Source organism: Leptidea sinapis, chromosome 17 (genome assembly GCF_905404315.1).
Source record: "Leptidea sinapis chromosome 17, ilLepSina1.1, whole genome shotgun sequence".
Lineage (NCBI taxonomy): Eukaryota > Metazoa > Arthropoda > Insecta > Lepidoptera > Pieridae > Leptidea > Leptidea sinapis.
The window spans coordinates 8,690,574-8,706,955 of record NC_066281.1 but is presented as its reverse complement, the minus strand read 5'-3'; the positions used below and the strand labels follow the sequence as shown (position 1 = coordinate 8,706,955).

The 16,382-nt window shown below is 32.7% G+C and overlaps 1 protein-coding gene across 3 annotated transcripts; it reads left to right on the top strand.

The window, feature by feature from the left end:
- The first annotated feature begins 86 nt into the window (after positions 1 to 86).
- On the top strand, positions 87 to 16,033 carry LOC126968983 (solute carrier family 66 member 2). Of its 3 annotated transcripts, none has more exons than XM_050814244.1 (6): positions 87 to 798; positions 871 to 1,007; positions 2,967 to 3,044; positions 4,562 to 4,778; positions 6,187 to 6,319; positions 10,460 to 16,033. In XM_050814244.1, the coding sequence occupies exons 1-6, from the start codon at positions 596 to 598 to the stop codon at positions 10,511 to 10,513; spliced, it is 822 nt and encodes a 273-aa protein (XP_050670201.1). In that variant the 5' UTR covers positions 87 to 595; the 3' UTR covers positions 10,514 to 16,033. The 3 variants fall into 3 exon arrangements, with proteins under 3 accessions (XP_050670201.1, XP_050670200.1, XP_050670202.1); XM_050814243.1 differs by having other exon boundaries at positions 2,919 to 3,044; XM_050814245.1 differs by lacking the exon at positions 2,967 to 3,044.
- Positions 16,034 to 16,382: the final 349 nt, after the last annotated feature.

The following is a 16,382-nucleotide window of genomic DNA, read 5'->3' as shown; positions in this document are numbered from 1 at the left end:
AAAAAAAAAAGACTGTCAACAGTCTATTGTCATCTGTCTCAGTGTGTTAATGTGTGTTAAGTTTATTGTTACCATTCAATGTTCTTCAATCCTCATTTGACATTTCATTCTTCACATATTTTCTTATCAATCTCTGAGATATCAATTATCAATAATTTATCATCAGTCAACATTCAACAACTATACAGCGAAGTGTGAACAGTCAATAACTCAATAGTCATCACTCAACGCCAGGAGCAGCCAGAAGTCATCACTCTTCAGCATCAAATAGAAAATGTAAATTGTAATACTTATATTCTTTGCTCATCAGTCAGCAGACTGCTGGGAAGTAAGAAGAAAAGTGCTGGAAAATTCAGAATAATGTTATTAGTTGAATAGTGAAACACAAATGTTAGGTCTTATAGATTTTTTTAAATATACAATATTCATTGTAATTATAAACTACCTGGACTTGTGAGACATTATTTACATAGTGTGCTTGACGCGAAATGTGTTATGAAATATAAATTTGAATAATTATGATTAATTTAAACCTCATTTTAAGAATTAAGTATTAGACAAAATTGTTAATATTAAAGAAGAAATAGACAAAGTAATGGATTGGATCATATCAGATGAACTAGGACTCACTGTTGGTCACCTAGTAGCATGGGGAGCTGCTGGTGCTATGATAGTAGGAGGAGTGGCTCCATATATCCCACAATATCGACAAATAAAAAAAACTCAAGATGCAGAAGGCTTTTCTCTATATGTTTGTTTATCATTACTTGTAGCAAATACATTGAGAATACTGTTTTGGTATGTATTTTCATATTTAAGTATAAAAACATTTAAGAAACAAATTTGAAGGTAGTTTTGATTAATTTTCAGGTTTGGTAAACGGTATGAAATACCGCTTCTAATACAAAGTATAGTTATGAATGTAACAATGTTCGTTATGATCCATTTATGTGTTTCTGTGCGCAAGAAGAATCAAATAATAAGAGCCAGGGAGAGAATATTTACTGGTATGTAATCTATATAAACATATCAATTATTGCATAATTGATGCAAATTACTAATGTCTTGATTATCATGCAAATACAGTTATGTATGATATCTGTATTGTATTAAAAATACATTTCCAAACAAGTTCATGTACATAAATTAGGTAATAATGTTCTAAGTAGACCTACCTGAGCATAACTAGTAATTCTTGTCTACCAAAGATGAAATAAGTGTTGAATCAAGACTATGCTTGGAATTTTATGAAGAAAAATCCATCTTATCTCCATTTCAATTAGCTATCAAACAGTAATATAATATAATTTGTTAAGTTATTGATAACACATTGCTTTATTGCTTTTTAACTTATATAACAGGTTTATGGTTTTATTAGATAAACTAATTAAAAAAAATAGGGTAAATCAGGTGGTACAGGTTTTGAGACAAAGTAAAATAAAATCCAAAATATTCTACCATAATCCATGTTATATTGGTGGCAAAAATAATGAAGACAATTTTTTGGTGGTGGATAAATATGAGGGGTGGTTGAAAAGTAATACCTAGCTATAAAATAATAGACATGAATTGGTGCATTATATAGGCAAATGTCATAAATTCATTTATGAGCTGTTTCAATTAGCAACATTATACCATTAAAAAAGTAATTTTTAATTTAGTCATCAAAATTGTCTATTCTGTCATCCTTTATTTCTTCGCCTGTTGTAAATTTGTATCCCCTCAAAATTTAAATAAAGAAAATAGTTACAAGAGGCCTGGTCTGGACTGCAATTTGGGTGATTGATCTCTGTGATGCCGTTTTTCATAAGCGATATTCAACTCGTCAAAGCTATATAGAGCTTCATGCAAAATCAAAACACCTTCCCATAGTTTTCTCGTTCGATATTCCTTCACAGGGTTGAGATCAAGTAAACTGTTGTCATTGTGTTTTTAGACAGATAACATATACAATCCTCTCTACATCCCAAAAGATGGTTGCTTTTAATTTTCCTGCTGACAGCCGGACTTTAAATTTCTTTGGTGGCTTTTCTCCTTTTAATTTCCATTGCATTGACTCTTGCTTACATTCAAGATGCTACTGTCGAATGTAGGATCCATCATAGGTCACTGCTGGCGACATAGTATCCTTAATCTTTTCTCTTCAGTTGTCTTTGCAACATTATGGGCACCTAACGCAGGTTCACCTTGGATATTACCAAATGTTGAAAGATTCAAAATTTTGGAATCAACATTTTCCTTGCTCATTCCAAAATTGCTACCCTTTTTCTACATTATCTGCAGTTACTGCAGAAATAAGCCTTCCGCTACGGGAATAGTCTTCAAGGCTCTCACAGCTAACACAAGTAAGACCAACATTTTATCTCAAATTCGCAAGGATATTAATCCCCAAACACAGTTAGTGTGCGCTTCGTATCTGTATTCAGATATTTCCTTTACTATTTAAGAATTTAATCAAGGCATGATGATGATTTAGCATTTTACTAATTTCTACCGACATTACGAAAGCAGTGACGTTAGAAGAATTTTTTAATGCATGAAAATAAATGACTATCTTGAATTTCAAAAAATGAATTAACAAAGAATATAAAAATATAGTGACCAGTACAGTTTTAGAAACTTTCTTAAAAAAAAAGTAGATTTCATATCAGCCACCCCTCATAATTAATTGTAACTTTTAATTATATTGTTTAAGTCACAATAGAATAGAATTTCCGAGGGTCTTCCTCTTTAAGGTACACACCACTTGCTTTTAATATATATTTTTGTTGCTTTGCTTTCCTTATCAATATATTACTTATTTCGAAATTTAATTTCTTTTTGGTGTCTCGGTCTTATGTTATTTTTGGTTATTCTTTTTTTTTCTTAATAATATTTTATGTTTTGTTTGGTGGGTGGTGTGGTATTGGTGAAATTAGGTGCAATATTCATGTTATATATACTATTATGTTGTCTAAATGGCTCAGCTCAGCCAGACGAGACTGCACGCTGGTTAGGGCAGCAGAGTGGAGTCACAGAAGGTGAAAAACCGCGCCGTTTCTATGGTGAGTTTTGAAACTATATGAACAGTGAATGTTGTAAGAGTGAAATCGCACTTTGGTCAATCATCATATGTTTTTGTTGCAGCCACCAGTGACTCCATGCTTATCACTTTGGGTTTTTGTCACATTTATTTGGTATAATATCATTTGAATCGTTATTGTCATCCTCATGTGTATACCCCTCATCGTTGGCATGGTGTGCTGTTTTCCCATACATGCTGGACCTGAACTTTACTTTTGGGCATCCACTTATGAAATATAGAGAGACTGACTCGATTTGATGTAGGAAATAATATATCATATTGATTATATACTTAAAAAGCCGGGATTTTACAATATTATTAAAATATTTTTGACTTTTGAGGTTAGATTATGTAGATTCGAAAATTATTTTGAGCTATATATTATATTAATCAGTCCAAAGTAAAAATTATGGAAGGAAATGGAAAATCACGCAAGAGGTACAGTCGTCACGCAACGAGAAAACGACGAGTTACAAATAGCAATGGCAGATGGTTGATGAAATAATATTGTGGAAATTGCAAAATAGGTACTTGTAGAACAATACATAAAATGGCCGCCACAGACCACAGTTGACACTCAAAAGTCAAAGACGTGTAGACCATACAGCCAAGATACTCCTTTTTATTAAATATCATTTTTTGTACACATACAGTCACACGTTGTTCCCGTCGGGGTAGTCAGAGACAATAGAATGCCATTTGCTTCTATCCTTACAAACCTCGCGCGCTTCCCCTACATTCATTACTCTTTTCATACATGCTCGCCGGTTGCGGGTGCTTCGGACCTTTCCTTTTCTCAACACGTCCCCAATTTGGTCGACGAATGTTCTACAAGGTCTCCCGCGACAGACTTGCCCACACACACTTGCCTTATATATTTGATGCGTCATTCTTTCCCATTCATTCGCTCTACGTGTCCGAACCATTTCAGCATTCCTTTCTCAGTCCTTGTCCTTGCAACATCCTCTTTTAGACCACAGCGCGCTCGTCGTAAGCATTCGGAATTCAGTCTTCCATTTCATTTTGTGTGGACTTATTTAAATTTAATTTTAGAAATCTATAAAAACATAACATTTTTTTTGTTGTATATGTCATATCTGGACGCTCTTAGGTACGATTTGGCCATGCTCCTTTATACATGTATGTAAATTATTTGTAAACTTAGAATTATATCAATTATTGAAATATATATCACATACTACATCTGTCCACCAAACTTAAACATTGATCATTCGAAATTCACCAGTTCATTGCTCCGTTTGTTGTATTATTAATATATAACACATTTGTATGCTATTATCTTAACATGTAATCAGTCGTAGCTAATAATTACTATCTTGTTTATGGATATAGTACTGACCAGGTCATTATATATTTAAACTTCTTACTATCTTATCTGTACGTCTTTTGCATGATACTTCCTACTATTGTTTTAATGTTATGTCGTATCTCTTTTTGGGTTTAAATGTTTTGTAATCCTACTGTGGTTTCTTTCAGATATGGATAGCAGGTATTTTTGGGCCTGGACCGATTTCCAGAGCTACGTGGATTGTATGCTGGTATTCTCGGTTCTTGGTGCGGCGTTAACATATTTGTTAATAGAGTTTTCGCCATTTGTCGAATTAATAGGGTTCCTCGCCCTTTTCACTGAAGCAATGCTGGGGGCACCACAAATTATTAAAAATATACAAAACAAAAGTACAGAAGGAATGAGGTGGGTTCTGTATAATTTTATATATAATAAGTATCACGAAATATCACAAGGGGGTGGAGATTTAGTGTAATAAAAAGGTATAAAGGCGTAAAAGGCATTTATTTTCTCAAAATTTATTCCTTTAGAATTATTTTTGATGTCATCTCTAATATTACTAACGTTTCGGAAACAAATGGCGCTCTGAGAGAGAAAAAGCGTCGAAAGAAACTCTCCCAGCTTTCTTGTTTTGCCCTCTTTTTAATAAAATATACAATATTGTACTGTCATTCTTATTGAATGACATTCTTCATGAATGACATTCCTATATTTTATATACATATTATTAGTATTTTTTTAATGATGACGTATAAATTATTATTGTAATTATTTGACGTGTAAAAGTGTATTTTGAAATACCTAGTTAATAAACTGTTTTGATTTGATTGCTATAAAATAATTATAATCTAGTCCCAGATACATATGAAATGAAAACAGCAGTGTTCCAAAATTACTTTTATTTCCATTTAAATTATTTTTCAATAAAATCAACATTAAATGAAACAATTTTATATGTATCTAATTTAAATTGTAAAGTTGTAAAGGGGTTTACGAAAATATCATTAACAGTCGTGGAAGTGGTGGTATAGTGAGATATCAAGTATTATTTAATGTTTCTTTAAGCGTGCGCAATGATTTTCATCAGACACTAACCCTGTTTGTCGCTGAATATTAATTTATGTGTGTAAAACCTTACCACTTATAATCAGCGTATGAGGGAGGGTTAAAAAAGTTGCTAAATACATGAGTAAAAGACCCTTGGTTGTAGAAAAAATAGCACTGTGGTAGCAACTAGGCCATACCATTTATAAAATAGTAGATTGTTAACCTAGGGTCGAAATAATCAATTCCCGAGGTATTTGATACCGTCGGCTATAGTCCGAGTAGGAATTGATTCTTTTACCCGTGTTATGCACTTTATTTTTCATTTCGAATATGAGGAAAATAAAACTAGTTGTTGATCTAAACTATTTTTTGATATTACATCATAATATTAGTAGTACCTATTTAAAATAATTTGTCAAATTAGGACAATTTATGACGACTTTTTAAATTTTAAATATGGAACTCTCCGCGTAATTGTTGCGGCTTATTCCGCTCTAAGAAGTTTGCGCTAAGTTCACACTGGCTGTTTAGAAAGTCACATGGCCGCAGCTTTTTTTTAATTAGTTTTTTTTTTACATTAAACTCTTCATAGCTGAAAGCAGGTCTATTTTTGATGTTCATTCCGGCCCTTAGGTGGAAAGTAATTTGTATGAGTTTTTCCCTCTCTATGGAGGGAAGCAGCATTTTCCACCCAATAATCAGATCAAGACAACATTACTTTCCGAGTATGAGAAATGAAAAGTTATATTGTTGTTCATTGTTGCAGTATAAGTATGGTGATTATGTGGACTTGTGGTGACATCTTCAAGACTGCCTATTTCGTGTTACGTGATGCTCCGAACCAATTCTGGCTGTGTGGAAGTCTTCAAGTGACACTGGATGTTGTAATTTTATTACAAGTAAGTCTGTTTTGAATTTGATTGTATGATGTATCTTAGGGTCAGTTGTCAATGCCCAATGGCATGGTATTTTTTTTATGATAATAAGGGACGAGACGAGCAGGACGTTCAGCTGATGGTAATTGATACCGTCTGCCTATTACAATGAAGTGCTGCTCAGGATTCTTGAAAAACCCTAAAATATCTCAGCGGCACTACAATTGCGCTCGTCACCTTGCGACGTAAGATGTTTAGTCTTATTAGCCCAGTAATTTTACTAGCTACGGCTCTCTTCGGACCGAAACAAAAATAACGTTTACACATTACTGCACTACGGCAGAAATAGGCACCGTTGTGGTACGCATTAATACTCATTAATGATAGGTATGGTGACCTCCGCCGTTTAAATCATTAATAATGTGCCGTTAATAAAAAAAAATAACCCGTAATGAATTAGAATAATAACACATACTTGTTTATTCAAATGTAGAATAGTACCTAAATTTTGATACAAGTGCGAAAGTATGTCATACAGATTCAGAATTCTGCACGTGTGCATCGAGCGATGTTTTAATACTGAATCAAAATCAGTGATATACGTTTAGGATATCCTTGGACAAGTTATGATTACTGTTTGAACAATTATTGAGAGTTTATAGCAACAGTCGGCAACGCTCTTGTGATTCCTCTGGTGTTGCAAGAGAATGTGGGCGGCGGTGATCACTTAACACCAGGTGACCCGTACGCTCGTTTGTCCTCCTATTCCATAAAAAAAAAAACAGTTTCTATGCATTCAGCCAATTCAATGCCATCAAATAATAAAATTTCTACATTCAAATAAATGCTTTATAATTAATTATTGAAACTATATATATAATTTAATTTACGTGTATTAACATTATTAACGATGTAAAATAGTCATTTTATACTAAAACTTTTTCATTAAAAACCTCCACACATAAGTGCGAAAAACAATAACTTTCCGCGCACTAAATACGCACGGGTCTACTTTTTGAGCAAATGTGTTCAAAAATATCTACTTGATGTCGGCAACGAACCCTATTCTAAACAGATAAAGCATAAAAATAATTTTATTTATACTTTATAACGTGTTTTTAATTTATATGGGTGGTATGCCTGAAATAAATGATTTTATTATTATTATTATTACAATCGGAATAGCCGAAGATCCCGGGGGTTTCTCCTTTTAAATCTGTGGCTTAATATATGGCCTATCATAATGGCTTTCATGGAATTAGATATCTAATTCTATTTATCTCTCTCTCTCTCTCATGTTTAGTGATCTCTATTTTAACGCTACTTAAAATAGAGATCACTAATCATCAGGACACGTGCAATTACAAATGAAAAGAACAACTGTAAAAGGACATAAACAGTACATTGTACACTTCGCTATAATATAAACTAAGTTTTTACAATTTGTAATTTAACAACACAACGATTTTTTCTTTTCTGTTGTCAGAATTTGTTATTCGACAAATTAATCAGAATTTGTTATTCGACAAATTAAACGACTGTACCTTAGTGGGAAGTAACCTTACCTTTAAACCTTTTTTATTTATATATTTGGCCTATAGATATATATAATGGATATAAGCTTCAGTTAGGTTAGGTATGTTTCAAATGTTTTGTTTTCACATAGCTTAATATAAACTTTTTCTTATTTGTTTATTTAAATCTATTCCTATTCTTTTACTTTACCTTCCTTTTGTATGTCTTCATATAGCTATGGTCCCTCTTTAGTCCAGATCCCATTAGGGTTTCGTTTTTATTACCTTACACCTTCAAGCCCAGGTTAGTGACCGAGCTTAGAGGTTTCGGGTTTGAATCCTGGTAGGTTAAAACATTTGTTGTATAACACAATATGAATATCGTATTAAATATATCATTGGCTTGCACCCATAGAACGGGCTCTGCCTAATTTGGGGTAAGATATCGATTATATTGTTACGTACATACAAAGCACAAAGTAACTAGCGCCATCTAGCGTTAACCAGTAAAAGATCCACTCAAAGATCAAAGACAATATGAAACCCCCTACTCAATACTAGATGGCGTTAAAGGAACTACTGTGGAACTATATAGAAGTATAATCTCGCAAACCGGGTACATGCACGAACGTTCGCGCGACTCAGGTACGTTCTAGAAACTTTCTGGACTCGTCTCGGCCCATATAAATAGCCGCAGTTCAGTTCAGTTTGAGATACCTTCGAGGCGACTACGAAGTGAAAACTAGTGATCAAGAGTACGTAGATACCAGTGAAACCTACGACTTGGCTACGACCTAGGACACCGTTAGTGCTTAGTGTTTGGACCTAGTGCTTTGTGTTGAAACTAGTGCTTGTGAATAAAGTCCTCAAAAGAGTCAGCAGGTCTTTCTCTCCAAAACCTTCGAACCCTAACACGTAACAATATTTAAAGTAAATAGAAAAGACAGAGAGATCATTGAAACTAATAATGTCCTCATCGTTGTTTCTAACTGGTTTTCTGCAAATAATCTTTTGTTGAATGAAGGTTAAACTAAATGTATTAAATTCTCTTTACCAAATGTTATATTCACTGAACAAATAGTTGAACTAAATAATGTAACTGTAGACTTAGTTTCTGATACAGTGTTCCTAGGAGTTACACTAAATTCTAAATTGCAATATAGAGAAATTGTCATCTAAATTAAGTTCGGCTTCCTACGCCGTTTGGAAAATGAGGCAACTATCGGATATGGCAACGGCTAGACTGGTTTATTTTGCGTGCTTCCATACTGTTATGTCTTACGGTGTTTTGCTCTGGGGTACGGCGGCTGTTATTGATAGCATCTAAATAATAAGCTCCCCACGACCGTAACAGAATTGCCTGACAAAACATTCAAGACATATATAAAAACTGTTTTAATGGGGAAAGGTTACTATAATATTAAGGAATATATTGTGGATAAAGAAGTTTGGGGTACGGTACCATGCATATCGCGAGTCTCTGCGACCCTGTAGCTGACGTATTTTTACACGCTTTATATTAGCTTCACTTGTATGTTTGTAACCGACTCTTTGGGCGCGATTTTGACCCAATTTAAACGGCTAGATTTCGTTCAAACTTAGTAGATTTATCGAGGACCGATGACATTACACTAATTTGATAAAATTGTTCAATTTTTCAAATGCAAAATATGATTTTTGTTAATTTTTATAATTTTTAAATAAGTAAATCACTAATAAGCGCCATCTAGTAATTTATTGTAAACTACAAAGGAAACGCGCGACATGTCAAGACAGTTCCACAAAATTAAAGTATCTAATTCGTTTAGAAGCGAATAGATGGCGGAGAATTTATATTTCCATCATAAATTATTAATGCGTGATTCGCAAATATAAAATCCCTTCATTCAATCTAAAAAAATTAACTAAAAAATTAAAAATAAATAATAGTTAAAAAAAACTAAAGAACACGCTTTATATAAAATTCAACTAAAAAAATAGAAAATAAATTTAAATTGAAAATAGTGTAAAAAATATTATATATTTCATTATAAAAAAAAGCGTGGGGTGCTTTTTAAGATATTATTAAAGTAATAATTCTTCTACATCCCACGCTATTTTTATAATGAAATATATAATATTTTTTATACTATTTTCAATTTAAATTTATTTTCTATTTTTTAGTTGAATTTTATATAAAGCGTGTTCTTTAGTTTTTTTTTAAACTATTATTTTTAATTACTTACGTAATTTACTATTTGACGCTTTTGCGAACTTGTGAAAAATTTTATGACTATTTACAAATGCTTTTTGTTAGTACATATACTTAAATAAAAAATTTTTTCATTTTCAAAATATAAAAGTGTCCGAATATTTAAACAAAAAAAAATCAACATAAAAACAACCGACTTCAAAAACACTATTCCAAAACAGCTATAATATGCACTAAAAAGTATAAAAATAATTTTTATACAATCTAATTCTAGTTACGATTATTGTTATTTTTGGAATCGGACCGAACTGCAATGGGACCACAAGGGAAGCATCAGCTTTCAAATAAAAAAATAATTATCAAAATCGGTTCACCGCAAAAAAAACATTCCGACGAATTGAGAACCCCCTCCTTTTTTGAAGTCGGTTAAAAATAAATATATTTTTTGGATATTTTCAGGTGTGGTGGTACCGACTGAATACGGCTGTGGCGCGACACCGACGTGGAGACTAGCAGTGGTCGGAGACGGAGTTATAGCACTCGTTGAACGCCTTCCGCGTGTATTGGCCGCCGCTGTGCGAGGCCCTGCACACGACCTAGTCCCCGCCACCGCAACTATAAGGCCAGCGAGACGAGAAAAATAATGTAAACAAACGGACCGTTACTGAGTAACATTGCGATAGCTAGCGATTATTATCTCTGTCGCTATGACTCGTACGCATTAATGGCGTCAGTTGGTCAACGACAGCTGTCGTTGTGTGTTTCGTGGTACAGGAATGCATTCAGTACCGCAGTTGTCAACATTTGGTCTGCCATTTTTTGAACAAATTCATTCCTGTTCGGATTGCGTTCGAAGTGATACGTATTTTTTGTTTCCGTATTTACTTAGGTTTTTGTTATTAGGAATCCGTTACTGTTAGTTTTCTTATTGATTTTTGCTATCATTGTGAATAGTTATTGATTTTAATTATGAAATCACAGCCTGGCAGCTCTAGACAAGCTTTGAAATACATCAATTCTTTTCAGTATTCAAAGACATCGATGAAAATGTTTTGAACACCTGAAACTTTGTTAGCATTCTTTATTTCTTCTTGTTGGCTTTACTATGGTAATAAATTATACGCACGGCGATTCTATACTAATCCCTGTATCAGTGCATACATTCACTTATAAAAGGTATATATAATAATAGTAATCATTTATTCAAATCTAAAGATATATAGTTAGAATATTTTTGCTCTACCCTCTGTAGTAGGATACCCTGCATTAGTAGGTACTTAGCTAGTGAACCTCTATGTACTGGCTGTGACGTCGTCGACGTGGTACGAAATCTGTACCACGGAACGAGCGATGAGTGAATGTATCGATAGTTTTGATTACATTGCGCATTTTTTTGGTATACGAGTGCAACAAACTTACAACTAAAATCGGTAATATAATATAATCAATCATGCAGTATTTCCTTAGCTAATCAATTTGTAGTGCTCAGTAGGATACCCTTAGTTGCAGAGGTCCTTCCGAAGGCTTATGACTTGAATAATAACAAACTCACTAAAAACGCGCAATATAACTCATTCGTTTTTCGTTTTCGAATAACTTTTATGTAGTTAATAATTACAAATACAATACTTTTTCATGAAATCAGTTCAGAAATTTAGGTAGATAGTACATCTTTTATGTATTCGCTACCAGACTCATCGCTGTAAGTTGGACCAGCGTATAATGTTTTCATATAACGTTATTCCAGTCTAGGTTTTACAGCGTTGTCAATGTATCTAGTCTTCGTGATTAATGCGTGGTATTTAGGTCAGTTAGTTATAGCACATAATATTACTACAGAGTATAGGACGACTAAATGGCAACTCGACAATTTGTGATCAATTTTGATTTTCAAAATACTTATTATCTACATGTCAATCATAATCGGTAACAATAACAACAGATTTGCTTTCCTTTTCTATCTTGCTGTATCTTCGTTAGAGATCGTCCGTCTCTGTCGCTCGCTTTATTTGTCCAAACGCTACTATATTGTAGGTCTGTGGTGCTCAGTTTCATTACCAATCCACTTGCAGTACATTGAAGCGCGCCTATGTGATATAGTTATGTTAACTAGTCAAAATGTAGCAATGAAATTAGAACACAGCGATTAATACAATATTGTATTTAGATAAGTAATAGTATTGATTTTCTATGTTTAAGAGAGAACTTAATGCGAGGCGATTAGGTCGTTGATCGCTGATGAAGTATCAAGTATTTACTACTATAATATGGGTTTAATGAGTTCTGCGATTGTGCGAATTGTGTTGCTCGGTGACAATTTTGTTATATTATGCGGCGTAAGAGACAACTTGCCTTAGATTAGCCTCTCAGATGAGAATGAGTCTGTTGTCTATGGTATCTCTGTAAGTATTTTCTATCTACAGGAAACCGTCTGCACTATAATTTGCCATAACAATTACAAGAAAAGGGAATATATAATTGCGGCGTACTTAGATAGTATGAAGGGACTCTGTTCCCAAATGAAGTTAGGTAAATTATACAATTACTTTTTATCATACAAGTATTCTGAAAACATATCGCTATCAGATATCGTAAGTGTAAACTGGATTTTTCTGATAAAAACTCTGACATTAAGAATTTTCTGTTGTGATTACTAAATTTAATAATGAATTTTAGTCATACCATTTATTCAGGGTGATGGGATTAGATCAAGATGTATGAAAGAACAAATGACTACTCTTTGTACTGGCTGTGACGTCATTAAGGCTGTACCACGGTACGATCGACGAGTGAATGTATCGATACTTTTATTTACATTGCGCATTTTGATGTACGAGCGCAACAAACTTCCAACTAAAATCGGTAACGTATAATGAATAGGTCTAATTTCAATGTAACCACAAACGTATTGATTCAAAAATAAATTAAAAACAATCTAGATTTATTTGTCGACTAAACAAACGCGTCCATTTTCTCGGTCAAGTTTTTTCTAGAACAAAATAGGCGTTTGTTTTGATACGATACATGTCTCGGGCCGATAACCGTGGAACACAAACTTAACATAACAGTGACTAAGGAAAACTTTCGCTCTTCCTTCTAACCAGCGAAATATATCTATTCGCGCCATACATCTCATTTGGATTATTAAAACTCATTTAAAATATAACGAATATGTTATACATATCTACCTAATATCCCCATTCAAAAACATTAACATTACTATTCTTAGCATTTTGTATATATGTATTACTAGTTGACCCGAAATACCTTGTTCTGTACATAATGAATTTGTCAATAATGTTTCAAAATATCAAGAATTATTTCTTAAAATATGCTCCCTGTTGTTATAATTAAATTGTTTCACAGCAAAACTGTCCAATCGTGCGTCAGTAAATTCTCTCACAGAAAATGTAATTATAATAATTATGGGTCCCAAATCTAAATAAAAACTATCCTATCTCTCAAGTTGCACTATACTGCACTCCATGAAGTAATTAATAATCCACATTATAATCCGTTAATTAGTTTAGGAGTTCACAGGAAATATTCGAAACAATATAATTTTGTGGCCTTTGTGGCTGTACATAATATAATATATACATATCTACCAGTTTTCATTCCTTTACCACGTACAAATATTTTTAGTTATGTATATTGTAAATTTGAAAGATATTTCAACGATTTTGATTTTGGTACTATAGAGTGGTAGTATATTGTGAAACTGTGAGACAATTAGGCTTTATATGTATTATACGAAATGTCTGTTTATGTGTAGGCAACGGTATGTAACAAAATGGCGTCGAAATTGAAAAGGAGGAATCTTAGATTTTTTTAAATATTCTTCCATTATTGAGTCCTTAACTCTATCAGTCAAAAAATACCTTATTTGGAAAATAATAGGTGTATAAAATGTGAAGTACTAGCTAATATAACGTGAAATGTTTCGATCTTATATAATTTAGATGTCTACATAGACTGTGGCAGCTGTAAACACGTTAAAAAAAAATAGCGGCGAACAGTTAGGCTCTGTTATCAACAAACGCACGCACACTATAACAAAGTGAATGACGTATCGCGACGTACTTTTAAGCACACTAAAGCATGGCATGGCATGTTGTCATCAAATTATCTAAGGATTCGAGTATGTGTCGATTATTTCCATTTGTTTTAATTAATTGGTCAAACTTTAAGAAGCATAGCAGATTACAATATAATATTAACAAAGAATTTGTCCTCTGTACTTGGCGCTGTAAATTCTATTTCAATTACAACAAGTATATTACCATTATAAATTATGGATATATCGTTCCGGAAGTTGGGACTTTTTTTTATTGGAAGTAACCCGCAGAATCTTTTTTCAAAATACCTGAAATATTTTTAGTTTAGGGTAACTCCAAATAAACTACTACTACTAAACTAAAATAGTTTTTTTCTCATTTTATTCTGTTAACAACAAGAAAATTTGTACACAATATGTGCTAATAAATCCTCGAGATACATTAGACTAGAATATAATATTATAACATTAAGTTTTTTTTTATATTGGAGTAAAATTATTTAAGCTTATCGTACCTACTTCTATTTCTACTTTCCTTTTTCAGCTATCGTACGTACTTGTGAATTGCTCACAATAATATACGAGAATTATATTTGGTTGGAAAAAGCGTCACGATAAAAAGTTATTATGTTCTAATGAATGCCCATATAATAGACATAATACAAACATAAATAAACACTATGGTAGTAGCGATTACTAAAACTTATCGAATTGTTCATTTGTTAAATTCAGACGATAACAATAATTATTAAAATGAATCGGTTGTCATCAAATAAACTTGTTAACTACTAATTTGTAGCACAGCGCACCTATTATGATACTACTATTACTACTCGCACTCACTACTAAATTAGTAATTACATTGTGCGGGGGTGCTGTACCTATCACAAGCTTCGCATGCATTGCATTGACAATAGATTGTTAAGTCAAAGTCAAAAAATCTTTATTCACTGTAAAACTTTATAAGTTATTTAATGCAAGTCAGGATGAAGTACAAAAGTTAAAATAGCAATCAAATGAGTATAACAATATTCATTAACAAAATTTAGAACATTAATTCCGACTATCTTTATCATTCAAATAATCTTTCACATTATAATAGGCATTAGATGTTAATTTATTTTTTACGAGACATTTAAATTTTTAGTAGGTAATATTTTAATTTCATTTGGGAGTTTATTATAAAATATAACACAATCCACTTTAAAAGATTTAGCAATTTTACGGAGCCTAGTAGATGGAATTGCGATAACGATAATTGTTATTACAATAACCACCATGCTCGTAGACTTACAAAACTTAGCGTGATTAACATCAAACACATTTAATTCATATTTGATTTCCGCAAAATCTCGCCTAATTCAATAAATTTTGTTAGTAACTAAATCGAAAATCGAATGCGCAACACCACAATACTTATATTCAGTCCATTGTTTTGTTTTTGCAACAATCCTTTCTTATTTGTTGTTGGAATTGGTGAGTGAGTGATGAATGTTCCTGTAATCTTACGCGTCCATGATTTATGCGACATAAGACATGATTATAACGAGTGTATAACATAATGCGCGTGTGATTATAAACGCCAAAAAAACTTCCAGTTTTAGTTAACGAGGTAAATATATTATTATGTATAGTTAACTAAATATTATACTATTAATTTTATGGTAAGACTATATTTAATTGCCTACTAGTACTACAGTGCTAGTAGCTACATTCACTGAATCGCAGTGGATCACTGATTTACCAAGGTTTCATATTATATTTTGCCATTAGTCACAATTCCGAGGAGCTACCCCATAAGATGTTGTCTCATTTATGTCATAACGGTCGCTGTTACAAGGAGCGTTAATTATGATATCATAAGCAAAACGCAGGTGCGTGGACCTTTTATATAAACAGGCTGAGAATTGCTAGCAAATAACAAAAAGGAAGCCGTTTCTCACTTTCCAATAATAATTCATTCACCGCCATGGCACTTCAACCCCCTGACATCCCGGGTCATCCCCTGTTTCTTATGCCATTCCTGGGGTATCATTATGTGACCTTTTTGCTCGTTTTCTCCTTCCCTCTGCTATATGAGCCCATTTCTATTTTCGTTTCCTAATATTTGTTCCTATATCTCGAATCTTTAACCTGACTTGCTCTTTTTCCTACCATATTAAACAAACAAAAATAATTAACTAATATTGAAGGCTTTAATGATGACCGATGGCAGTTGTAATCCGTTGTACAGTATTAAGTTATTAAATAGTATTTTATTCTGAGGTATACAATGAATAGTAATTCAATGTATTTTAATAGCTTTACTGCGCTTACATAATTAAG

Excerpts from the sequence above, each read along its gene's own strand:
- LOC126968983 (XM_050814243.1), top strand. The coding sequence starts at position 596 with ATGGATTGGATCATATCAGATGAACTAGGACTCACTGTTGGTCACCTA. Across the intron at positions 799-870 it reads ACATTGAGAATACTGTTTTG|GTTTGGTAAACGGTATGAAA; the intron begins GTATGTATTTTC and ends ATTAATTTTCAG. Across the intron at positions 1,008-2,918 it reads CAGGGAGAGAATATTTACTG|GTGCAATATTCATGTTATAT; the intron begins GTATGTAATCTA and ends TGGTGAAATTAG.